This window comes from Anolis sagrei, chromosome 6 (genome assembly GCF_037176765.1).
Source record: "Anolis sagrei isolate rAnoSag1 chromosome 6, rAnoSag1.mat, whole genome shotgun sequence".
Taxonomy (NCBI): domain Eukaryota; kingdom Metazoa; phylum Chordata; class Lepidosauria; order Squamata; family Dactyloidae; genus Anolis; species Anolis sagrei.
The window spans coordinates 84,261,008-84,288,789 of NC_090026.1; the positions used below are offsets into that span (position 1 = coordinate 84,261,008).

Below are 27,782 nucleotides of genomic sequence, written 5' to 3' on the forward strand. Positions count from 1 at the left end.
AAGGAGGGGCTGGTAGATTTATAGGAAGCTATCTATAGACACTAGCTACCTAATTAATAACTATTGGGAGTGTGACACAGTCCTAATGGTTCTATGGCAACTTTAGGCCCCTGCTGGGAAGCAGGAGCCTCCTCTGCCCCAACCTCTGGCTCCTTGGACTCAGAAAGACCACCTCCCATCTTGGTACAAAAGTCAAACTCACTTTAGATCACCCAAGTATCACTCTCCTTGACAGTCACTGATTCCATACAGAAAGAGATTACCAGGATCAAGCTTTCCCCCATTTCTGTTACCATGAACCACTGTAACAGTTTCAAGATGTCTGCAGTTTTCACCATCAGTTACTGTTGTGTCTTCAGCAGCTCTTTTTATCTTCTTTGATCCATTTGGACTTGATTCCTTTGGCATATTCAGTCTTCTCTTTGCATCCTGTTTCCATCGCGGGGCACATTATGTTTGTCCAGATCCAACCTCCACCTTGGACCATTAACCACTAATTCTACTCTCTCAGTACTGGCTCCAGCAGCACTATCTACATGAATACTGATGTCACTAGAAGCACTTAGTATTTGCCAAGGCGGAGTTCAGATTTCCCCAGTGTCAGCTATGATTCAGAGCCATCTTCTCATGAATCTCCTTCACCTCAAATGTTTTCACTCTCAATTGCAGCAGATGGCACTACACTTGCCTCCCTGCCTAAAGATGTTAAGGTACTTACTGATGAAGTACTGCAAAGTGCAAAAAACAATTGTTCAGTTGTTCAGCAAGTGAATACTTATGATTCCCACACCTACAGCCATTTCACTACTATCAGCCCTGCTACAATTCCTCAAGTAGTCCTGGGAAAAGCCTGCTCTCATCTCCCACCATCCAGGTGTCTTGAACACCCTTATAGAACCAAATAGAAAGGATCAGCATCCTTGTTCATACATTAACTGCCAAATTCCATAGTTGTAGAAGCCTGTCAACATAAAGGAGGAAATGATTCTCATTGAATACCACAGGACCAATGACAGACTTGATATATTTGAGAGTCTGTTTTATTGATCTGCAGCTTTAGGCACTAGAATCTCCAGCCTACAAGCTTGTATCGCGACATGTCACTGTTACTTATGGGATGGCATCTTAATGCTTATTCCATTGCTTCCAGATAAACAGAGGGCTTTTGATATGGCTATAATAAAACACTTGCAGAAGTCACAGATTCCATGGCAGTAACCATGTCCATCAGTTTCTGCATGATGGTAAACTTTGTAGTACCCATTCACCTTTTAAAAATCCATCTTTATTTTATGAATGGCCAGTAACTCTAACTGTACTCAGTGGCTTATTTCCACCTAAAACCAGTAGTAAACACAGGCTCTTTCATCTTCCCCTCTTTGGTGAGAATGGCAATTGGGGTTTCAAAAAGTCTTCTCCTAGTTGTGTATTCCACTCACTTACTCCTACAGAGAAATCAAAAATCTCTTTTAAGTTCCTCCTGCCTTTCCCAATAAGGATAGCAACAGAGGCCCTGTCAGTCTGAAACTGCACAGTACATGTAATCAGTTGTAAAGAAAACACAACAGCCCACCTCTGTGCTGAAAATGCAGCTTTTGGAAAGCAACTGGACTTCATCTTTCCCCCACCTGCTGCTTTTTCCTCCTTTTTTTCAAAAACATCTCTAAAATATCAGAGGTAGCAGGCGGGGTGGGAAAATGGTAACAGAAAATGGCTCTCAGCCATCATGCTTCTCTGTTGAAAATCAAGCATTTTCATGATTTTGGGGAAGAAGTGCATGCTCACAATTTTCACATGTGTAATTTGGCATAACAGGTAGTTTAGCTTGCAGCTTGACTCCATTTTAGCCCTGTATTTAGATACTTTTTTTTAAAAGGGAGGACTTTGACAATCTCTCTGTTTATGCTGAAAGAGGGAAGGCAGAGAATTCTCTTTGCCTTTGTCTTATTAAGGGTATGTTTTGAAGCCTTAAAGAATTCTCTTGAGGGTTGCATTTAGCTGCCATTTGCCTGCTTTTCCACTCTAATATTTTTACTTTTGCTTTGCTTTGCACTAAACCTTTCACCCACAAAATGGGGCTTCCAAAATTAATGTACAATAAATATAATTCAAAAATGTGAAATTGCTCAGTAAATAAGAAATGCTAAAAACAAACATTAAACATTGTTTTAAAATGTAGAAACCCTAATTTTATAATATAGTCCCTTTTCTCTGAGTTTTTGTATGCACTATACATTAGAAAAAGTGGGGGATGTTATATTCTGGAAAAAAACTAAAGTAAAAAAAGTTGTGTCCCAGAAAACAAATTAATACAGACATTGGTCCTCATAGTTATGCTGCTCATCCCTATGCTTGCCAGATGGCCTGATAGCAGATTAGGCGGTCTCACTCATGTTAGAAATCCCAAAATACACAGGACATGATTATATTTGCCATAAGGCAAAAAATGCTCTATGCGACACTTACAAATTAGGTACTGCAGTAACCCTGGATCATGTCTCCTGAGATATTAGCTGGCAGATGTTAGTTAGGTTTGCCTCCCTTGTTGACAAGACTTTCTTCTAAATCATAGCAATAGAAGAGGATTGGAGAAAACTCTGATACATCCATAATTTACAAATATTTGTTCTAGTGTTCATAGGGAATATCATAAAACATATAATTAAAAATATGACTTTACTACTAGTAAATGCAGGCGTAACTCAGTTGTTCTGTCTGTTATACTTTTAAAAGTATATTTAGTTTTCTCAGTGAATGCTACATAGATCATCAAGTGTTTGCAGTGTTAAAGTCTTTCTGGATTTAAGAATCTACTGATTCTTTCAGGCTTTAAGAATCAATGGTCTCTTAAAGCTGGAACTTGCAAATATGCAGACTGTTTAAATTCAAGGAACAGCAGCATCTTCTATTTCCCTGTGCATAGTTAACCTTTCATTGCTTTTCTGTGCATAATGTGCTTGGTGTACTTTTTAATGCTGAACATTACAACTTCTTAAGTAAGTGAATTAATTTTCACCAGGCTTCATAATACCTGGTCTCAATCTCCAATCTTACTGAAAAAAAAGGCAGACAATGAGAAAAAAACACTTTTGAAAAATATTGTAAGGAATTTCATTTTTTTAACAATAGTATTAGCCAGTAGTATCTTACTGTATAATCAGTGCCAAATACATGAAAGAAGTCTTGGGGCCGATCAAATATAGCAGCTCAACCAAGCCATTAATAATATAGCTTTTATCTGTATCATATAATAATGCTTCAGGTTTCAGAGGCATGATGACTGCACTTGAACAAAGACTTTATGCTCACCTTCCTTCTGGACCTTATGTGTGTTGTTACCTCAAAGTATCCCTAAATCTCTTCAACTATTTGCTCTAACTTTGTATTTAATAACTGTGTTCAGAAATCATGGCCATCTTGATTAAAAATAGACTGGAACTTTCTGATGCTGACAGACATCCAAAGGCACAAAGAAAAGCTAAAAGAAAATGATCTCGTGGATTTAACAAGTTTCTTTTCCTCGGATCTAGAAGCTGCACTGGCATTCAGAAGGAAAATAACTCCTAGAGTCATCATAAGTTATCACTCATGGTTGAGCATGATTCTTTCCAGTAGAATCCCACTTATCTGGATGAAGCATGAACACTTTCATCCAAAGTGTCAAGAAACTGGCAAGGAACTTGCAGAATTTCACAATGAAAGATATTTTCACATAGGGCAGGAACTTGCAGAAAGTTTGGAAATTCAAACTGATCTATCAGTAGCCTACGGTGAGATGACTAAACATCTTTCAGGTGATTCCTGGATGTACCTATGTAATATCAGTCATGGGGCTCAGAGTAGAATCAAGCCTCAGAGATCAAATATGCATGGATATATCATTTTCTCATAAACATCTTCTAAAAGAGAAGGGCACATTTGTCACAAACACACTATAAGTTGTGTTTCATTGGCTCATTCACTTTTACTTAGCCATAAGCCTGTACTATCCATAAGATAAGCAGTACAGACATACAGCTTGTCTACACTGGCCCCAAACCCCACATTGGTATAGAAATCAGACCTAGATTCTCAAATGATTTTCAGAGATTTCTGGATGGAGTAGTTTTGCCCTCTACATATTTATTTATTTATTAACTTCATTTATACCCCGTCTTTCCCAACCCCGCAGGGGACTCAAGGTGACATGAGTTCCCTCAGCATTATAGAAAGTTAGGGAATGCTCTGAAGTTCTGGAGAATCTCTAGAGAAGACCTGCACTTTCAGGGTGAATGTGCACATCAGGATTGACTCTAAACCAAACTTGTCAATGGTTCAGGGAAAAGGGGACAGATTGGATGCATGTTGCCCTGCCATCACTGTGGTAAACCTTCTAGCAAATTGCCACCTGAAAGGAAGACAAGGTTTTCCCTCTTGCTGGGGGTGGAATAAAGGTGGTTGTTGGAGGCCCTGCCTGGTAATCACTTTCCTGTTGTATACCATCCATCCACCCTTCCACCAGTATGCTGCCTTTTGTTGTTCTGTCAATGTCTTGCCTTTTGTCATAATTCAGAGCGAGGTAGGCATGGACCCTGGATCTAGAATTGCTTAATGAGTTCCTCCTACAGCATTGGTCACAGGAAAGGGGGGTCCCTTATGGGGGTCTCAGTGTGATTGTGATTGAGGTTATTCTGAATTGGAAGTGGGATGGAAGCTCTGTGACATCCCCTGGTAGCAGAGGAAGAAGGCGGAGCATGCACCATGCCTCCTGGTCTTTCCCTCATGCCATACCATAGGTTCCGAATTGGTCTGGAACATCAGCCTCATCAATCTGGTGGTTGGTCAATGTTGAGATCCAGGATCCATATGTGACTTCCTCAAGCTATATTGTTAGTTGTAATCAATAAAGTTGTAGCTTTTGCTTTTCCAACGAGCACAGTGTGTTAAAATGATTATTCGGGATGAAGCTGCCTGTCTCTGGCCTTCGCAACAAACATTTCAGTTTCTTTTTTCACTGAATAATTCAAATGTTAACATTTCATTCTATATGTCCCTTTCTAGCCTAATATAAATTCACATACTGTATTATGCATGAAATGTAAGTGAAAGGTCCTTTTTTCAAATAATGTTCACAGCTTCACTTCAGAGGAAGATGGTATCATACTATCTTTTGACCCAGTTGCTCTTGTTGTTATGCTGGTTTTGATTCTGACTATGTATGTATTTCATTTGTACATCATTTTTCTCCCAGAGTGGGACCCACAGTGATTCCCAGAGAGATTAAATTTAAAACCGGCCACAATAAAATGTAAAAACAATTACCTCAAATTATATATTTTAAAAAAAACATATAAAAGTTTAAAAATATAAATTCCTCCCTTGCTTACATGTTAAAAGTCTGCTTAAACAAAAATAATTTTGTAAGGTGGCGAAAGGAAAGTAGGGAGGGGGTTTCAGATGGGGGGCAGCCACTGAGAAGGCTTTCTCATATTCTCAACATGTGAGCTTTTATGGTGGGCCTACAGAAAGCCTTCAGAGTAACAGGTTTAACAGTTTCTCCAGTCTGTAATTGCATCTATAAGTTGTAGGCCTCATGCCTAGAGACTCAATGGTCCAAAAAAGATAAGTTTAAAAAATGAATCATAATCCTTTTGTCCCCATATATTATAGTATATTTCTTTTGGCTTGCTGTGTTCCTTGCCTCTCTGTGATTAAATTCCAAAATCTGTTTCCATTTTGCTGAAATTCTTATATTTCAAGAAGATGGTATGACTATTGGATGAATATTCATATTTGGCATCTTCATTTACACTTATATATTGGCATTTTGAATGAGAGTCAACATGGTATAGTGTGCTATGACACTATAGAGACCAGGGTTGAATTCCCCATTCAGTCATACAAATGCACTGGGTTATTTTGGGAAAGTCACATACTCTCAGCCCCAGAAAACTCCTTGATAGGTTTGTGTTAGGAAGGTACTTGAAGGCACACAACAAATTGATGTTTCATTGATGGCAGCTTTATATTTGAACAAGTCAAATTATCTTGTGGCATAAAAGTAATAACACTGGGCTTTAGTTTCTTGCAGTTACAGTTTTAAACATCAGTGAATGTCCATCCTTCATGTACTTCATGCCATTTTAGATGTTGTATTTCTATTTTAAGCCAAGAAATCGATTGCAGGAGTTGCTATTTACATATCATACACTAATTGTCCTGAAACAACATATTTTTGAAAACCTTGCAGCATGTGGTTCATCCATATTACATGATACTAAGTCAGAAGGGAAATTAAATATAGTCTGTTTTAAGCAACAGTGTGCAGAATATGTTGCCTTTTTATGAGAATGTTGAAAGAGCATATGAAAATAGTGATTTTATAGGCTTTATAGGACTAGCATATTTTACTATATTTCTGGATTCTCTGGGAGCCATTCCTTGTTCTCATGCTTCTAGATAATAAGTGTTTTACCCACAGATGTAAAGGATATAAATGACTGATGTTTTATTTTTAGAATGTCTAATTTCATTTCATAATTGAATACATTTCTATAAATATTGATGGTTTCATAATCAGAAGAGTCCACAGGCTGTAAGATCCAAATACTGCCCTCCTGTATTTTGTCCCTTTTCTGCTACTTCCATATCTGCATTTGAAAAAAAATACTGAAAGTCACAAATGGATTCTCACAGCTAATTATAGTTTATCATCCGCAGCATCTGCAGGGATTGCTGTGTCACAACGGAAGGTGCGTCAGATCAGTGATCCTATCCAACAGATTCTAATTCAGCTGCACAAAATCATCTACATAACTCAGGTATGTTTTGCCAATGTTTTCTTCGTGTGGATCAAGCAGAAAATCTCTGTCTGTTACTGTTCTATATTCACAGCAGTCATTTTCTTGGTCCCAGTTTGTGTTTGAGTGGCGGGTGGAAAATAATATGGGACTTAATCACATGTACATGCATTGTTTTCTGAATGCCCATGCCTATAAGCAAATCTCTAAAAACAACAAAAACAGCAACAATATTTATTTGTACCCTTTCCACCATCTCTCCAAAGGGGACTCGGGCAGCTAACATGAGGCCAAGCCCAAAATTACAGTACAGCAAAATAAAATACAAAGAAGCAAAAATACCATCAAAATAAATACATGAATTAACAAAATAAACTGTTTCAAAATAACATGATAGAGAAATAGGACACAGTGGGCGGGCCAAATGTACTAGGATAAAATTGATAAAACCCTAGATGAGATAGGTAGTGGGACAATATGTTTCTGAGGGATGAGCTCAAAAGGAACGAACAATGGGGTTAGCTATTCAGGGTCATCTCTAAAGATAAGCCAGAGCCCTCACTGAAATCTGAACACTGCTTATGACAGGGTCTCACTGTGCCTGCAAAAGCAACCTGAAAACACACTTTTATTCCAAAATATGTTTTTATTTTATTTTTAAAATCAACCTAGAAAAGTGTTTTTATTTATTTATCCTGATAGTTAGTCCTTACTGTCAATTTTTTCTTTTCCCAGAGTTAGAACTTTTCTAGAGCTTTCGTCCAGTAACTTCTGGTCTTTTGCCTCTTTCTTATATCCCCATACCCACAAAAGGATACTTTCCTTTCATTCTAAGGTAGCTTTCTGATCTCTTGTTTTCTCTATTAGTATTTCCAGTGTTTAGATAAACCTTAACAGATTTTGTAAGGCCTATGTAGAAGTAAGACTAGTTTTCATTTGGTTCCTGTTCATTTTTTAAAATTTGTAATTATATGATTACTTATTGGAGAGGGACCCTATACAGAAACCATTAACTAACCTGTGGGCAATCCCTTTTCACTACCAAATATACCTGTTCATGACCATATACTTCAATATTAGGCGGAGCAAAGGACCTTGCTTTCCAAAATATAGGGAGTGCTCCTTTGCATGGTTTCAATCAGTTTGTAATATAAGTTATGAGGCCTTTTCATGGTATACAATTAGAGCACTATATTCCACTATAACTCTTATGACATTAGTAGATATTGCAGAGTTGTAGAATCAGTAGATACTGCAAAGCAAAAAAAAAAATGGCATGAAGATAGCTAAACTGCCACATTTTGGACCAGCAAATAACTTTTACCCTAAACTTCTAAACATTCCTGTTTATTTTGACAAGTCACCTTGATTTATAATGAGGCTATGGTTGTCACAGTAGATTTTACTTCCGAGAAAATCAGCATAAGATTGCACTGTGCACTTTCTTGTATCCAAACTCAGCTGTTACCCTCTAAATTCAGAATGTACTTCTGAATTTATTGGCAGGTCAACCCAGGCCCTAATCATATCATCACGTCATTTGGTCTTCATTCATTATCTTTGAGTATTTATTCAGCCACCTTCCTTTACACTCTTGTGGTCATCCTGTTATTCACTATTCTTGATGTGTGTTTTTTGTTCATGACCTCTTTGCTTCTAGGGCAAGTCTTATCATATGTTGTAAGATTTGTTACTTCCTCTATTTGTATCTTAAACCTGCTTGCTTTTTTATCAGGCTTTGCCAACTTTCCTCTTTTAAAAGCATAACTATTTTTTGTTCTTCTCAAAATCAGGGTTCACATTAGCAAGCCTGGTTAATATATTTAAAGCTTTTCTATAATACATTCCTTCACTCTGTAACAGAGATTCTTTGTTATGACTTTCACTGATCTCCAAATACAGCCAAGGCTTATTACATCACTGTTGTATTTTGGGTGCTGCATAAGGCATGAAGCAATGCTTCTATCAATGATTTCCCATTGTTATGTTCCATGCTGTCTTCAAGAAGGCATTCTGCTTGGCAAGATTTTGGAAACCATAATAATCCAGTTTCTCTCAAGTTCAGGGAAGAGGATTTTCTTCCTGAATGCACAACATTGAAGACATAAATGTATGTGATGAGCTATCTTACAAGACTAAGAAATATATCTTGTTTTATGTCCACACATTTAGATTTCTTCAAGGAATTTCTAAAATATTTTTTCTCTTGGTCAAGCCAGGGGGGGCTCCTATGGCTCCATTATGGAGCCATAGCTGTATAGTTAGTTAGCTGATTATGAATTTTCACAAAAGGTAACAAACATTTTGTATTCCCTGAGATAGAAGTAACCTAGTAGTTACAATCAAATTATAAATGCTAGGGGACTCATGGCGACCTTACAAAGGCAGCAATTCAATGCCATATATTAATTCATCGGTGAATAAACAAAAATGTTAAAACCAAACCCATTAAAAACATAGAATTAAAACATCAATTAAAATCACATGATCCAAATTGTATTCCAGGACTGGTCCAAGTGGTCATTAGATTAATTTGTAGTCTCATACTGCACTATTCCTGTTACTGGTTGAAAGCCTGATCCCTGAGCCATATTTTCAGTTTTTTCCTGAAGGTCAGGAGGGATGAGGCAGATCTAATTTTACTGGAGAAGGAGTTCCATAGGCAAGGGGCCGCTACTGAGAAGGCCTTGTCTCTTGTCTCCACCAGTTTTGCGTGCGAGGAGGGTGGGACCAAGAGCAGGGCCTCCCCCGATGATCTTTACCTCTGAGGTGGGTCATAGAGAGAGATACGTTCGCATAGGTAAGCTGGGACAGAGCCATTTAGGGCTTTATTGGCTAAAGCCAGAACTTTGAATTGTGCTCTGAATTGTGCTTGGAAGCAGACTGGCAGCCAGTGGAGCTGACGTAACAAGGGAGTCGTGTTCTCCCTGTACACTGACAGCTTCCCAATCAGTCTTCCTCAACCTGGCACTTTTCAGATGTGTTGAATTATAGCTCAATTCAGAAAGCATGATGGGAATTATAGCCCAATGTATCTGGAGGACATCAGGTTGTAAAACTCTTTTCTGAATTATTGTTGCTGTATATCAGTATTTTATGTGAGACCCTTAAATTCCATGTTAATATTTGTCAAGAAATGTTCACTGTTAAGCAGTAAGTCCACTTATTTTAGATGGTTGGATATTAAGATCATATCTATATAGCTGTAACTAATATAAGATTTAGATGAGTGTTAAATGTATATTTCTAAGGAGTATCTGTTCAAGAAAAGAAAAAAGAAGAAGATAGAGCCAAAGAAAATTAACAGCGCATTTCTGCAAATCTCCACGTGTAAAACCAAATTAAAGATCTGCTTCGTATGTGTTAGGGAAGCATTAGAAGACCTGACTTGGCTGATCTTTCTGCTCCTTTGCTTGATGCTTTATTTTGGCCACAGGACAGTAAAAACGAATTAATTAGAGTTTGACAACATGAGTACTGAGGCATGGCTTTTTCTAATTTTCTGTTGAATCTTGACCAGAAGGAATATGTTTCTACTCCTGATAACTAAAGTTTATCACCACTTAGGTAATTTTACAACGCAGGAAATATTCCATTAAATCAATGTGCCATTTGTACTTTGGATTTTCATCAAATAATATGGAAGAGGAAGTACAGGAGCTCACTGATTAGGCCCTCGAGCTTTCAGATGCTTCTGTACAACCTATAGTGTTGTGAAACAGGGTAATTAAAAGCAAGTATTTAAACCCATCCATTGCAACTTTTCTCTAACAAGCAAAATAGCTGGAGTTCATAAGGCAAGAGTTCCCATTGTTAGTTCTGGGCTCCCAGCAGCCTTTCCCGTTCTGTTTCCATGGCAACAGGTTTCATTCTGATCTGGAAAAAATCTTACAAGCTTTAAAAAAATGATTATGTAAACCTCTTACCTTATTTCCACTCATTTGACATCTGAGTCTCTAAAAACAGAAGCAGGAATGAAAAGCCAGTAGTAGAAGCAACTTTGCACAATTTCTTTGATTGACGGTGGCCTCCCAGCCTCCTTATTTATTTGAAGGGAAACCAGTATGAGGAAACTTCTTTCTTCTCCCTTACCATGACTTTGGATGTTCATAGCTGATCACCTTTCAACACTTGTAAGTCCAAGCCAAGCCAGATAAATATACATTTCTTTCCTTTAACTATCTGCTATGTCAGTTGTAACTTATATTTCATTTCTAGAAGTGAAGTTGCTTCATCTTAAATCTATTTGAAAGTCTTAGAATCATAGAGTTGGAAGAGACCTCAAGGGACCTCCTGCCAAGAATCAGGAAAATCGCGTTCAAAGAACTCTCAACAGGTGGCCATCCAGCTTCTTTTTAAAAGCCACCTAAGAAGCCTCCAGGGCACACTCCAGGGCAGAGAGTTCCACTGCTGAACAGCTCTCACAGTCAGGAAGTTCTTCCTAATGTTCAGGTGGAACCTCCTTTCCTGTAGTTAGAAGCCATTGTTCCGTGTCCTAGTCTCCAGGACAGCAGAAAACAAGCTTGCTCCCTCCTCCCTATGACTTCCTGTCACATATTTATACATGGCTATCATGTCTTCTCTCAGCCTTCTTCAGGCTAAACATGCCTAGCTCTTTAAGCTGCTCCTCATAGGCTTGTTCTCCAGATCCTTGATTTTAGTCACCTTCCTCTGGACACATTCTAGCTTGTCAACATCTCCCTTAAAATACGGTTCCCAGAATTGGACACAGTATTCCAGATGTGGTATGATCAAGGCAGAATAAAGGGGTAGCATGAGGGGTAGCATGACTTCCCTGGATCTAGACACTATACTCTTGATACCTGGTATGTCTGGATCATATCATGAAATCAGTGCAGCCTATCTATTTTTCCCTTAAATCATCCATATCCCAACATCAGTATTTTAGTGCATATTAAAAGTTATCTCATGACTTCATTTTTTAGGATCCATCCTTTAAATTTATTGCATACCGAACAAAAAGTGTAGCATATTGTGTGAGAAAGACATATATTTGGAATCATGTGTATAGCATGGATGCTTATTGTGAGCCATTGTCTCCCAGCTATATTGATATTTTTTTAGTTTGGAAGCTAAAGTATTTGAAAAATCTGCAGTTAAATCTTTAATCAATAAAGAAGGAAGAAATAAGCCTTAGTTTAAAAATATTATTGATACAGCATCTTTAGTGCACATTAGCTTTACACCGTATCAGAAACAAAGCAAAACAAAACAGACAAAAATCTTTTTTTCTAAGGAGTGCAGAATTTAAATATAGATAGACAAGAGTGACCAAGTGTGAACATGAAAAAAATTGCATCAGCACAGGATTTTTTCTTGTCTTGCTGTTGATGTTTGCATCCTATGTTCCTTCCATTATTGATTTTTCGGTAGTATACATGAGTTTCCCAGGTAGTTTCCTGTTTAAGCCCATTTCAGCAAGACTACTTAAATATGTGTCTTGAGATCATGCCTTAGGACTGGTTCAGTTGTTTCCATTTCCTTTGGAGGTCAAGTCCAAGGGCACTGCATTATTTTAGCATTTGAATATGAAAGAAATATTAATTGAATAGATAGTGGTGTTCAGAAAAAGTAGAATGTTTCAGAAATAAGGAAAAGGTGGAAAGAATGGAATCTTTTGCTGATACCAAAATATGCCAGATTTGAAATACTAAATCCACCTTTGTAGATCAGCACTTAAGGGTCAATCAATGGGGGAAAAACAATTAATTTGGAAGTGGAAAATGTATTATGATAGTGAGATATGTTGAAGATATCCTGATAGTTTATAGCCTACACTTGGCCACAAGTGGAGTTTTTAATATTAGACTTTCTGAAAAGACTCCAGTTTGGATTTCTGTTTTTCTTCAACTTACTTAGGAGGAGTTGTTATGAGTAACCTGATTAGGATGAGTAACCTGAAGCCTCACACTAGCCTAATAGTACTAAACTATTTTGCATTATTACTGAATAAGGACACTTAGTGACTGCTATATAAATTATTATTAGGGGAAGTAATGATGAAAAAAGAAGCATTAGCATTTCTGTCCTGAAAATAATCATTGAATTTGTGAAAGTTGTATAAATGAAGGGGATAAAAGAATTTCCTGAAAAAATTGTGCATGCTATTCACTCACTTTATTCCTTGTAGCAATGGTTATGTTTTCATGTTTCTCTTTACAATATGAAAAAGTACTGAAAGCTATTAACTTTTTCTGGCATCTTCAAACAGCTTCCACCAACCTTACATTGCAACTTGAAAAGAAGAGTCATCGAGAGATTCAAGAAATCATTGTTCAGTCAGCAGAGCAATCCATGTAACTTGAAAGCAGAAATCAAAAAGGTGCAGTATTCTAAATTTCACTCCAGAAGTAAACTTGGTTTTGTAATTGAAATATGGATCACATATCCATAAAGAATGTATGCCCTTGGTTAGCATCTCACCATCATCCTTGAAAATAGTTATTTAGAAAACAATTTGCTTTAAATTTGAATTAAATTAATTTGAATTACAAGAAATTGACTTTATAAACAATAATTAGTTGTTTGAAATGGTAAAATTAATCTGGAGACAAACAGCAAATTAAATGCTGGATCTACTATTTCCAGTGTTAAAGTAGCTCCATTAAAATGAATAGGTTTTAAGTTAGGTATGATTAAGACGTGCCATTCATTTCAGTAGATTCATTTAGGTTAGCATTATTGATAAATTTAGTCCAGTGGTGCATTTAAAAAAAAACTTGATCACTGCAATATGCATAAAATAGGGGAGGAAAGCCTGATATCTGCTTATAAATAAAGATATAAAACCATTGCTGTTTGAGACTGAAGAATTATCTTACAGCAATATGATCATGAAGTAGGGATTCAAAAACAAAATGATAAGAGTATACATTCACTATATAATGCTTCATAGAATTTAATGTATAAGTAATTGCATAATGATTTAGATCTCCTGTTTTCATAAAACGTGTTGTTGTGGTTGTAAACAATCAGTTTGGAATAATAGCAATGGCAGCCCGACTGGCTGTGATGCAAAGAGTCCCATGTTAATATTCACAGAGCAGTCATCTGTCTGTCTGCTTTATTGTAAAAAGGGGAGATGATCTTGAGTGATTTGTATTTTGAGTGGAATTGCAAAAGGAAAATTAAAAGGCAATGTCTCAGGCACTATAAGGGAGAAAGCTTTAACCTCTAGACACTGACATTTTTCTCAACCTGAAGTTGTCAATTTGGGCTTTGATGCTAGATATTGTTGACATAACCCAGCAAGCCTTAATTCTGTTCAGTGCTTTCCAGCATTCTCAGGCATTGAGAGTCACATTTGTATACAAAACTTTGGATATCATCCAGTGCAGAATAATAATTTTGAAAACTGTAGAAAAATTGTTTCAAAGATATTGAGGAGAGCATCACAAAGACAGTATTCTCACAGAGCAAGTAAAAAAGATACCAGCAGTCTGTTTGGCCATAAAGTGAGCTAAATATTCTGCCAGTTATCCCAACAGATGGAGACAGATTGTGATATAGTTAGTTTCTGTTTTGATATTCACAAGGCTCAAAAGAATTAGTAACATGATAACATAGTCAAATACACTCACATTCACAGGGTACTACTTTGTCTCTGTTTATGACCAACTTCCAAATGCTGGAATAAAGTCCTTGCATGCTTTGGAGAAAATCTATATAATTAATGAAAACTCTGGTATTAATTTCTGCTTTGTCAAGTCACATGTCTTATAATGCAATTTAGAGGCCAGCAGTGTCTCTCCCCCAATCCTAACCCTAACTCCAACCCTCCAAATACTCCAGTCAACATCTATGGCCATCATCTGGGTTATCTTGATAGCTGTTATTTGGTAACTGAGGGCAGAACCTATTTAGTTTTGATACAAACATTGTAGAATAAATATCCTCTCCTGGAATTCTGATTGATCTTGTTTTTAAGGGTTTTTTCCCGTACCAGATTTAAACGTGGAGTTTTAGAGAAGGTTTCGGTGCAGACTGATTGCTACTTTATTTCTTTTTTGTTGTTTGAGATCCCATTTTATGTCCATGCTTGTTTTGTCACTGATATAAATATCACTAAGGTACCAAATTCCATCTGATCTAGGAAGCTAAGCAGTATCAGCCATGTTTAGTCAGATATCCTAAGTTATATTTTAGGGGAAGGAAATAGCAAAATCACTTCTGAACATTCCTTGCCTTAAAAAACCCTATACAGCAGGGTCATGCTTATCCAACCTTTGTTCATCCAATGTTCTGTATTATCTAACACAGTTAGCCTCCCACCCAAATCCACAGCTGTTTCAATAAATTGGGAAGTTTTGGTGCTAAATTTGTAAATTGCTACATAACATTACCATGTACTGAGCTACTTTTTCTGTTGATTTGTTATAAAATGTGATGTTTTGGTGCTTGATTTGTACAATCATAATGTAATTTGATGTTTAATGGCTTTTCCTTAATCCCTCCTTATCATCCAACATTTTCGCTTATCCGACGTTCTGCCGGCCCATTTATGTTGGATAAGCGAGGCTCTACTATACAATTTATGAGGTTCCCATAAGTAGAGAGGTGATATGAAGGTACACACATAGATTTATAATTGCTGTCCTGATTGTTTTATTTGTTACATTTATTTTAAGTTACTGTGTTATTGCAAGAAGAAGTAAAATAACAAGTATCAAATAAATAATAACAACAATCATCCAAATCAAATCATATTTTTTATTTATGAGCAACAATAACACAACCTTACCCACACTGAAGCCTGAAAGTAGATCAAAAGATTTGCTCTTTCTTGCACATTCATTGATCTTTGTGTTGGATGCTACATTGCTGTGAATCCACTGCTTTTATGCCTTTTGGTAAAATCTCTGTGATTCAGGTAGAGGACAAGTGAAATCACAGTTTTCCTTTAATCTCTCAGTGCAAATTAGAGTGTGTCTGCTTTTGTGCTTGGTCATCCTGCACATGACCTTAATTTAAAAATAGTGCATTGTGCCATGTGTCTATTCCTGGATAGGGTTTTCTGCATTGATTCTCAGTATCACCTCAAATATTCCCCTTGTGATGTCAGGGCAAATCTAGTTGTCTTTTCATAATGGTGATCTATGTTGAAAAAAAATGTTAATTATGATGTGTAAATAATATCTAGAGCTCATTTATCTCACCCATGATTTACATTTCCAGCTCTTCTCACATTTTTAAATGAATAGGCTGGAAATGTTCATGGGAAAGTGGAAGCGAAAGGTGAGATGTAATTGAAATGAGCAGGATATTCCCCAGAGGCAGGGAGAGTGATCCATAACCAAGTCCTAATGCACCTTTGCCAACACTCCTCCTGCATGAGTTGAATACACATCATATAGTAAAACTGAAGCAGGCAACGGCATCTGAGTTGTGAACTTTTATTTCTGTAAATGAAAATGACAGTATGCTGACTTTAGCTCAAAACTGCAAATTAAACTTGATAGTCTTTAATATGAAAACCTTAAAGGAATTTATATTTCTAGAAAGTTATTCATCTGTCTGAAGCCAACCAGTGCAAGGATGACTACCTGTCACTTTCAGGATTAGACATATTATTTGGTATGCCAGCTGCCACTTTTCTGAGCAGTCTTAAAAGGGTAGAGTATCCTGGAAGGATTAACACAATTGAATTCACATTATCAGTGGATCAAAGCACTCTGTTGTGATGCAGCTCAGGACAATAGCCACTTATAGAGTGTGGAAAAAAATAACATTAAGGATTCAGATTTTCCTGTACATAGATGATATAGCTATGCTGCATTGAGTCCTTCTGTTGAGAAAAAGGTGGAAATAATAAATACATAAATTGCTACCCTGTTCTCATGATATCAAGCACTTTCATATATATTTGTAGCTATGACAGAGTGTTATGCAAGGACCCACCATACCAAAACACTTAGGTGGGAGGGTGTGGCAGCATTAGGAAGAAGACTGGCTGCAGACTAGAAAAAGTAGCAGCATTGGTTGACATTTATCTTTGGCCTTTTTGCAGCTTCTCCAAGGTTCTCCAGAGCTGATTGAGCCTCACTTTTTGACATCAGATTATCACCTGTTGTTCAATTCTTCAGCGGGAAGTACCTTGGTCCTGGATGACAGACCAGGTAATTTTTGTTAGAGTTCATTTCTGAAGTAACAAGTAGTACGTGATGTAAGTGATGTAGGGATCAATGCAGCAAGGAATGAGCCAAACCACCTGGCCAGCATTGTGTAGTTACAGCCAGGGTGGGGCAGCTGCAGGGGGAATAAAGGAACCAAAGTACAACTCATTTGTGTGGGTTATTGGAGTAGGTTGTTGGAGAGATCAGAGGAGTTCTCTAGAAGTAGTTTGGAGTTCTACAAGGCTTGTGTCTCAAGGAGAACATTTGGGCTCTGTATGTATATATGTTTTTTTATAAACTCTGTAAAAGACAATGACTGAGTTTGTTTCTTGGTCAAAGGCAAAAGGCTTCTGTGTTTGTGAGTATCTACATTCATCTTCATCATGACAATTGTAGCAGACACCATTATATCCACCCATTAATTATAATATTGGCCATGTTTAATCAATACAAATTACTGATAATTTGTATTTTAGCACCAAATTCTCATCGTCTCTAGCCAGCATGGTCAGTGCTCAGGACTGGGGAAAAGTGCTCAGGACTGGGGAACCTTTGTTGTGGAGCAATATATATTGGTAGATAGGTCATGTGAGAACAAATTTTATGTAGGAAACAATTTTGAAAGGGAGACACATTTTGTGTATTTTCCTGTGAAAAGAATCAAAATATAAATTCGACATGTGTATATGGCCAGGCATAACAAAGTGTGGTAAGTGTGTGTTTTTGTGTTCTGCTATTCTCTCTTTTCCTCCCCGCTTCTCTTTCATCCTTCTGCTGATACAGATAAGATGTTACATAAGACCAAATAACACAATATAGGAATTTACAGAGGGCATTGGTATTTTTTAAGAAGCTGATGGGATGAGCATCATTTGCTTTCCTCTCAAAAGTAGACAGCTTTTGAAATAGACTTTAAAAAGTCCCAAATCCACTCTCTTTACTGGTGATCTCATCAGAACTTGTTCTACTCTGTGCTTTTATGCCCTCCCTTCAGGATTTTCTCTAGTTACAAAAAAGACATATAAGCTGAGTGTGTGGATGGTGAAATATTTCTGTCCAATTTTTGTTATCTAGTTCACTGCTTCTTAAGCTATGGGTCCTGACCCCAAGTGGGGTCCCCTTAGTTCAATTTTAGAGTCACAGTAAAAGGTTTCTGAACAACCCATTTACAGAAATCTGTTAGCATCAACGTTTACAGTGGACTGTGCAGAAAATACTGTACTTCACGAAAAGGGGAAATTAGCCTGTTTAGTAAGCCTTCCAAATGCTCCTTTATTATCAGTAAATGTTTGGTTATTATACCAAATTTATATACCTGTGTACCAGGGTCACGTAAATCTTTCTTGGGCAGAAAAGGGTCACAAGTGGAAAAGTAGCCCTTATCTAGTTAACAATAGGACTTCATGAGAAAGTATGTTTGCATTTCAGGGCAAACCTTGTACCTTTGAAATGTAACTATTATTTAAAATGCAGTTTGCTCTTGAAATCTGCATATTTTCAAAACCTGCAAAACAATTTTCTCAGGAGTGGTATACATTTGAAAAAGTACAGTCAAAAGACTTACACATTGTTTAAAAATCCATCAACATGCTTATATTGTTAAAAACAGTTAAATGTACCTTTCCCCAGAAAATCAAAAATAAACAGTTGGAGAAAAAAACATATTAGTGCATTAAAATATGCATGCAGATATTAATACAAAATTTTGTGGAAGTTACAAAATTGCAGTTCAGTCCAGACACTACAAATGAAAGAAAAATAATAAAGAATGAACTGCCAAAAGCAGGATCTTAATAAATGAGAATATAAAATTTAAAAAAGAGAATTCAAACAAAATTCTAATTGACAGATTATCTCATTCTGGAATAGCTGTGGCCTGAAATGAAATGTAAGCATTCAGGGATGCTTTGATTGTGATTTTCCTACTTCTTGGCATGGAGTTGGACTGGATGGCCCACGAGGTCTCTTCCAACTCTGTGATTCTAAGATTCTATTTATTAGACACTGAATGGGAATATTCTTAATGGGAGTTAGCCCCTTGTCTAGTTGAGCAGATAGTTTCTCATTTTATTCTGACAGTGCAATGGGAGAGGAGGGAGCAGAGCATAGTATCATTGAGTTGGAAGAGACCTCATGGGCCATCCAGTCCAATCCTCTGCCAAGAAGCAGGACAATCACATTCAAAGCACCCCGACAGATAGCCATCCAGCCTGTTTAAAAGCCTCCAAAGGCGCCTCCACCACACTCCAGGGAAGAGAGTTTCACTACTGAACAGCTCTCATAGTTAAGCAATTGTTCTTATTTTTCACGTAGAATCTCCTTTCCTGTAGTTTGAAGCCATTGTTCTGCGTCCTAGTCTCCAGGGCAGCAGAAAACAAGCTTGCTCGCTCCTTCCTATGACTTCCCCTCACATATTTATACATGGCCATTATATGTCCGCTTAGCCTTCTCTTCTGCAGGCTAAACATGCCCAGCTCTTTCAGCCTGTCCTCATAGGGCTTATTCTCCAGACCCTTATTCATTTTAGTGAACATCCTCTGGACACATTCTAGCTTGTCAACATCACCCTTAAATTGCAGTGCCCAGAATTGGACACAGTATTCCAGGTGTAGTCTGACCAAGGCAGAATAGAGGGGTAGGGCAAATTTTTTCCATAAATCATTGCATCGTTGTTTGTTCAGAAGAGTAGTATTCATTTTGCTCCATATCCTGGCTCCTATGAGGGCTAGAGAGTTGCTTTTTGCAAACAGGCACTGGATAAGATGCCTAGATTCCAGATAAAGCTCAGGTGACTGAATGACCTGACAGCACTAATTCCATTACATATCCTCCTGTACATGCACTGCATCCACCAAGCCCAGAATAGATTTCTTATTAGTTGACAAAAGTCTAACTATTGATCCTTTTAATTCATGCTTTTTTGCTCTAACTTTGTCTGGGACCAAAATGATTGTGAAATGTTCCTCTTCTATCTAAAAATCAGCCAGTGTCCAATATGATTATGATTTTGTTTGGTCATTATTGTAATAAATCATATCATAAATAATGATAAATATATATCATTAAGAATACAGTTTCTATGTGGCACTTAGTTGTATGAGCCTTATCTTGATATTTAATTTACTTGTAGGTCTTCCCAGAACTTTTGACATGAATGAAGGAATGACATACGAACAAATGCAGGTGAAACATTACATTGTTTTAGCAATTTTGTAAATTCTTGTAGTTCCGTTTTTGTAACACGTAATAAAACTCTGAGTGCTTGATTTTCAGTCTGTGATTGAAGAGGTTCTGGAGGAATGTGGTTATTACCGTTTCACTTCAAATAGGTAAGTTTCATTTGCTTGCTCCTTTTCTTCTTTCCTGTTGACAGCAAGCAAAGCCCTACTTATTTAGACAGGATTTTAGCTATTAACTGAGTCTGTGTGTTTACTTGCATGTTATGTTTAAAATGCTTTTAAGCTGTTTTAAAGTCATGCTGCATTTAATGGGATAGATTTTAAAACATTTTTTAAAAATTATAATTATTTTGTAGTTGTATTTTATTTTAATTTGTGTTCTAAACTGACTTGAGTTCCATATCTGGAGTAAGGTGGAAGGTTTAATACGTGCACGTGTATTTAATTTTAATTGAGTGCATGACTTTATGATAGGCAAGCATGTGCTACACAGAAATCATAATACTTTAGCCGATATTTTGAGTAGCCATAGCTGCTAAATTAACAAACAATAGCACAATACCTTGTGATATATTTTTGCATGTTATGTTTTTTTCCTCAGAAAAAATTGTCCAAAATGAGGAGGCCTGTGATCATTTTTATAGATGTGATTTTTACATGTTCTTGTAAAAATAAATATATGTATTTCAGAGCTTAAAAGAATCTATCTGATATGATGTTGGAATGTAGCACAAAAGAATAGTGTGAGAAAGTAAGATGGAAATAAAATTTAGAAGTATTTGAAAGAAACAGTCCACTATGAACAACAGTGACTAAAGGTTCATCTACAATCTAGAATTAATACAGCTTGACACCACTTTAACTGTCTCAGTGCTATGGAATCATGGGAGTTATAGTCTAGTGAGACACTAGCACTCTGTCAGAGCAATCTAACAACCTTGTGAAAACTACAGCACCCATGATTCCATAACATTGAGCCACAGCAGTTAAAGTGGTGTCAAGCTGTATTAATTGTACAGTGTAGATGCATACTAAAGTAGCCATTATTCTGACTTCAGTAACTGCTGCCTTTTTCTCCTCTATGATGGTTCATAATAAGTGCAAGCTTTTCATTATTGACCACAATATCTCTCTAGTTGATCAATTTACTGGTAATTGGAATCCAATGGTCATATGAAAATATGAACCGTTCTTATATTGAGGCACATTGTTACAATAATTCATGCTACTTATATTATGTACTTAGACTGGCAGTAGCTCTCAAAATATCTTATGTCCAATTCTATTTCTCCCTTCCATCTCAAAGCTACTTTGGTTATAAACCAATGACTAATTTCAATGACAAACTGGATGAAAGTGAACAAATGGAAGCTTACTCAGACTGCAAATTGTTTATGTCTCGATATCTAACACTCTTCCATTATCGGGGAGGAGGCCACAAGGAGGTGCTAGAGAGAGAAGGATAGTCCATTTTACAGGGGTGGGGGAAGTAGATGGAGGAAAACAATTTCCCTGGTTTCTCTGGTTATTCCCACCCACCTACCCCCCTTCCCAAGTCATAAACAAGGGTTGTTTCCATGATGGGGATATGGGTGGGGGGAATAACAGGAAAACAGGAGGAAATGGTTTCCCTCCTTCAACTCACTGCCATAAAATGGACTATATTTCTCTCTCTATTGCCCCCTTGTGGCCTCCGCCCAGATAACAAAAGAGTACCCAATATTCTTCACCTACAATTTCTGTAGTCATTGATAAGTTGGGATTTCACTTATCAACTGTTCTGTAAGTGAAAAATAGCCTAGCAACTTCCACAGGGGGAGGTGATAAGTCTTCCTTATTATTCTGCTGATACATCTCTGCTATATGCCAGGTTAAAAGCAGAAAGAGCCAGCCATGGCTAGGTGAGTATAAATGTTATGGATTTTCTCACTCCATAAAAACACTTACAGCTCCTTAAATCTTAGGTATCAATATTATCCATGGGGAGCAAGGAATCATCCAGCCAGAAGATGAGCACCTGGATTTCTGTCTAGATTGGCATGTTTTGTAATGAGGTCTAAGTGCCTTGACTTCAGCTCTTATTGTCTTATTGCCAAAGGGAAGCACTTTCCTTAAATCACAAGAAGAGAAAAATCATTATGTTCCAAGGAGCTTACAAAGAGTCATCCAAGCAGTAGAATGGAAGTATACCACTCTGACAGTAGGTGATGGCCGCACATTTTTCACTAGCAATATACTTTTTTGTATGTGTACTATGGACAGTCTTCTGTAGATCTGCATCAAGAGGAAAACATAATGCTTCCAGTGAATTCTTTCTTTATATTATTTGAAAAGCACTGATGGTTACTCAGGATTGTTGGAAACATTTTCATTTTTTAGATTTGCTACTATATCAGAGATTTATATTCATATGAAGAGTATATTTTATAATTAAAACATATCAGATTGCGGGTGATGAATGAATATTTAACATCTTTGCTAGGTCAGAACAGGAAATTATCTCAAATCCATTTAGAATGCAGATTAATTCACAGTAGTCATCCTAAATATATGTAGCCTTTGGGGTATTGGGGATTTCTGCTGTAGACAGTATTAACATGTCTGTAACTTCTGTTAATTGTTTACTATCAAAACTACAGCTTTAAGGGAATTCAGATTCTATAAACAGTGAAATGGTATTGTACATAATAAACTTCAAAAGGATATATTTGTATGTAATGCTATATATAGCTATATATAGATACATACAGGCATATACAAATAAATATATTTAAGTGTATTTTTATTGATAGATTAGCACAATGCACTTTGGAAAAACTATATGTTTATGAAAAATGCATGTAAAATGTGTATGTGCAATTGATTTTTACCAAAATGTTTTTCTCTGAAATTTCAGCTACAGTGACTAGATATATTGTCTAGAATAAATTTTAACTGGATGCATTTCATGATAGATCTCCAGATTTCAATGGACTTTTCAATGCTTCTCTTCATTTTAACTCTGGGTTTTTCTGTATTTAAGAAGGGGTGACATACAAGACTGTACAAATGGTTCATGAAACAGGACTTTTCCTCTCACTTATCTACCCTTTTGATTTTCAAGAGCAGAATTGGATGAGGATACAGGAGCTGGAAATTTTGTTCCACTTGTAGTATTTGTTCTTTTGGCAGATGGACACCGTTATATTCATCCATAGTGTATAATGTACATGTTAGGGGTATGCGAAATGGCACAGAATCTGTTCTGTTTTTGGCCTCCCCCTCCCAGTTCTTTTTTCAGGAAGATTCTTCATGAAACTAAACAGAACAGATACGCACACACCTAGTATGCATGCATTGATGTTGTTTCTAGTAGGTAAATTCCCCTGAGATTAGGTCTAGTCATGTCCTAAAAGAACTATTTGAAAACTAGAAAAAAGCACTTCAAGAACACCATGAGCAAAGGTTTTTTAAGTAAAGTATTATTGCAGTGCTTTGTGCTTTCCATCAAGGCTATGTTCTAGCAATGTTCGCTGCAGTAAGTATATACAGTCTATAGGGAAAATACACACCCCAAAACACTCAGTGGACTTTATTGGGCAGTATAATAAGCTTTTATTTTTGGAGCATCACATATACTTTTTATAATTTGCTTGTTTATTCTGGTGAAATCATCTAAATGACTCATGGATGGTTCTTGTGGGTTTTTTCGGGCTATAGGGCCATGTTCTAGAGGCATTTCTCCTGACGTTTCGCCTGCATCTATGGCAAGCATCCTCAGAGGTAGCGAGGTCTGTTGGAAATAGGACAATGGGTTTATATATCTGTGGAATGGCTGGGGTGGGGCAAAGAGCTCTTCTCTGCTAGAGCTAGGTGTGAATGTTTCAACTGACCACCTTCATTAGCATTTGAAGGCCTGCCTGAGCCTAGGAAAATCTTTTGTTGAGAGGTGTTAAGATGTGCCTGGTTGTTTCCTCTCTGCTGTTTTGCTGTTGTAATTTTAGAGTTTTTTAATACTGGTAGCCAGATTTTGTTCATTTTCATGGTCTCTTCCTTTCTGTTGAAATTGTCCACATGCTTGTGGATTTCAATGGCTTCTCTGTGTAGTCTGACATGGTGGTTGTTGGAGTGGTCCAGCATTTCTGTGTTCTCAAATAATATGCTGTGTCCAGGCTGGTTCATCAGGTGCTCTGCTATGGCTGACTTCTCTGGTTGAAGTAGTCTGCAGTGCCTTTCATGTTCCTTGATTCGTGTCTGGGCGCTGTGTTTGGTTGTCCCTATGTAGACTTGTTTAGCAACAAATGCTATGTTCAGCAAAGGACAAGAGGGATCCTCTCACCTCTGCAGGAGTCTACCGTATACCATGCAGCTGTGGACAAGTCTACATAGGGACCACCAAACGCAGCGCCCAAACACAAATCAAGGAACATGAAAGGCACTGCAGACCATGAAAATGAACAAAATCTGGCTACCAGTATTAAAAAAAACTCTAAAATTACAACAGCAAAACAGCAGAGAGGAAACAACCAGGCACATCTTATCACCTCTCAACAAAAGTTTTTCCCAGGCTCAGGCAGGCCTTCAAATGCTAATGAAGGTGGTCAGTTGAAACATTCACACCTAGCTCTAGCAGAAAAGAGCTCTTTGCCCCACCCCAGCCATTCCACAGATATATAAACCCATTGTCCTATTTCCAACAGACCTCACTACCTCTGAGGATGCTTGCCATAGATGCAGGCGAAACGTCAGGAGAAATGCCTCTAGAACATGGCCCTATAGCCCGAAAAAACCCACAAGAACCTAGTGATTCCAGCCATGAAAGCCTTCGACAATACATTGACTCATGGATGATGAGCACTTGTGCAACAAGGTAAGAATGGGAAGGACATTTCATATAGAAATTCTTGTAGGTTCTAATGGATGCTAGCTAATAGTAGCACATTTAGCTCATTGGGAATAGAACAACAGCCAAGGCTGGAGTTAAAATTGCTGGAAGAAACATTAACAACCTTGGATATGCAGATGATACCACTTTGATGGCTGAAAGTGAGGAGCGGCTAAAGAGCCTTCTAACCAAGGTGAAAGAAGAATGCAAAAGCTGGGTTGCAATTAAACTTTTAAAAAACCCCAAGATTATGGCAACCAGACTGACTTGCAAATAGAGGGAGAAAATGTGGAGGCATGACAGACTTTGTATTTCTAGGACAAAGATTACTGCAGACACAGACTGCAGCCAGGAAATCAGAAGACATTTACTTCTTGGGAGAAGAGCAGTGACCAATCTCAATAAAATAGTGAAGAGTAGAGACATCATACGTGCAACAAAGATCCGCATAGTTAAAGCAATCGTATTGCCAGTAGTAACCTATGGATGTGAAGGAAGAAAGATAGATGCTTTTGAACTGTGATGTTGGAGGAAAATTCGGAGAGTGCCTTGGACTGCGAGAAGATCCAGCCAGTCCATACTTCAGGAAATAAAGCCCGACTGCTCATTGGAGGGAAGGATATTAGAGGCAAAGATGAAGTACTTTGGCACATAGTGAGAAGACAGGAAAGCTTAGAGAAGACAATTATGCTGGGGAAAATGGAAGGGAAAAGGAAGAGGGGTCGACCAAGGGCAAGGTGGATGGATGGTATCCATGAAGTGACTGGCTTGACTCTGAAGGAGCTGGGGGTGGCCACGGCCAACAGGGAACTCTGGCGTGGTCTGGTCCATGATATCATAAATAGTCTGAAGCAACTGAATGAATAAACAACAACATTATTACATATCTACCAACAATTGTTTGGATGTATAAAACTGGGAGCATTTTTCTTCTCACACAGACATTTTCACACTACCCAAAAGTTGTTCCTGAGGATCACAGAAGTAATTTTTCATAGCAACATGAAATGTGGAATGGGAGAAATTAATTGGGATAGACGAATTGAAATTTAGTCACAGAAGAAACTGCCTGGAAAAATCACACACAGATTTACATACCAATACATAGACACATTATATGAGTTTGAGCTAAACCAACATAGAGATGCCTCTCTTGCTTTCCAGCATCCATCTCACAGCAGGATATATACTCTCAATTCTAATTAACCATATGGCCTGCCATAAATTTCATACCATTGTTGATATTACAAGGAATCTAGGATCTCTCTCTTACACACACACACAAAATATACACAGAGACATATACATATAATTGGACTTATAATTCATGTTGCTATGAAAATCTACAGACCAAATGCTTATACAATGAAACTGAATTTCAAAGTACCATCTGTAATGCCCTGTTAAATTGTGAAACAGGAACCATTCTGAAGAGTGATTACACATTTTGAAATTTCAGATAATAAAGTATGCTGATTACTTTTAGAAACACATGTAATTATACTGGTAACCTTCAAACTTATTCATCATCTTGGGAATAGCAAGGTAATCATGGCATCTTACTATTTTGAGAATATTATATATCACAATCACTGGAGAGCAGAAGAATTTCCATTTGTAATATTTCTGATTTAATCGTTTGGTGAAGAGAGAAAAAACCCTGCTCTCTAAAAAATAGGAATATACACTGAGCACAAGGTTCTATTTGAACCGACATGTGTTACTTCAGAAAATGGCCAGAATTTTTCAACCTGGGCCCCAAATCTGCTTCAGAATTCATAAATCTGAAAGTTCATGTCTTTTATTCATTTTCTTTAGAAATCCCAAAAATAGTTAGAACATGAATTCTAATTTTTAGGACTGGAGAAAATAGTTGGCTTATCAACTGTATCCATGGGGATTACACCTGCCAATTTGCAGTTAAATATCAGGAATCATATCTGGCTAGATTTGCTGAGAACTTATTCATAAACATATCTAGAGAGAGACTCCTCACCATCACCTTTGTTACCTTCTTCCACTGTTTCCCCCCATTTTCTGCTCCCACTTACAACTGCTATCCTAGAAGACAGAGAAACTCTTACAAACATAGTCTCTACATTCCATGGATAATTTTCCCAGGTGTGCTTTAGTCGTAGTCAGCCTTATGAGGGCAGTGGACTGTGTGGATTTACATATTAGCCTGCAGAAAAGCCGAGGTAGCTTGTTCTTTTTTGAAAGTTTTATAAGATGTGAGCCACAACAACTGTGAAGATTTGATTACTTTAACCTGGAGCTATGCAAGAAAATACTACTTTGTCCTCTACCAACCACCCTCCTTTGTAGTGGTATTGAGTGTTGTCTCTGCTCACAAAACCAAACCAAAATCACCTTATGGATTAATGCTTACTTTGCTTTGAGCCATGACAAAGATGTGCCTTGTTCTGCAGTAACAGGAAACAGGTGTGAAATCAACATTAATTATGCTCCTTCAATACTAATAGTGGGAAATATTGGGTACACCAACGGAACAGGTATTGGTGACTTGAAGACTTTCTGAACACAGGAAGAACTAGCATGTAGTATTAGTATTTGGCAGTTGCTCCACACTCTGTCTCATCTCAAGCCTGAGTCCGCAATCTTACCAGTGCCTGGTGCTACTTTATGTGAAGAAGCAATATCAGTTAATATCAATTGCCATTGCAAATTGGCTGCTTTGTTTGGAAGACTAATGGACAGCACATTTCCAGCTTCACACCAGTTCTGAGATTACTGTCTGCTTCTCCTACTTCAAAAGGGACACCGGAGGAGGTTCAGCTCTCACACCCATCTCTACTTAAGAAGCACA

General features: G+C 37.4%; 1 protein-coding gene across 2 annotated transcripts in view; it reads left to right on the plus strand.

The window, feature by feature from the left end:
- The window catches only part of NEK10 (NIMA related kinase 10), a 97,739-nt gene extending 74,720 nt beyond the window's left edge, over positions 1-23,019 (plus strand). For both annotated transcript variants that reach the window (XM_060781896.2, XM_060781897.2), the window contains 6 exons: positions 6,700-6,800; positions 13,012-13,122; positions 16,807-16,915; positions 20,043-20,095; positions 20,186-20,241; positions 22,056-23,019. In XM_060781896.2, the coding sequence (XP_060637879.2) occupies positions 6,700-6,800; positions 13,012-13,122; positions 16,807-16,915; positions 20,043-20,095; positions 20,186-20,241; positions 22,056-22,104 (479 nt within the window). In that variant the 3' untranslated portion in view covers positions 22,105-23,019. The remainder of the gene's footprint in view (positions 1-6,699; positions 6,801-13,011; positions 13,123-16,806; positions 16,916-20,042; positions 20,096-20,185; positions 20,242-22,055) is intronic.
- Positions 23,020-27,782: the final 4,763 nt, after the last annotated feature.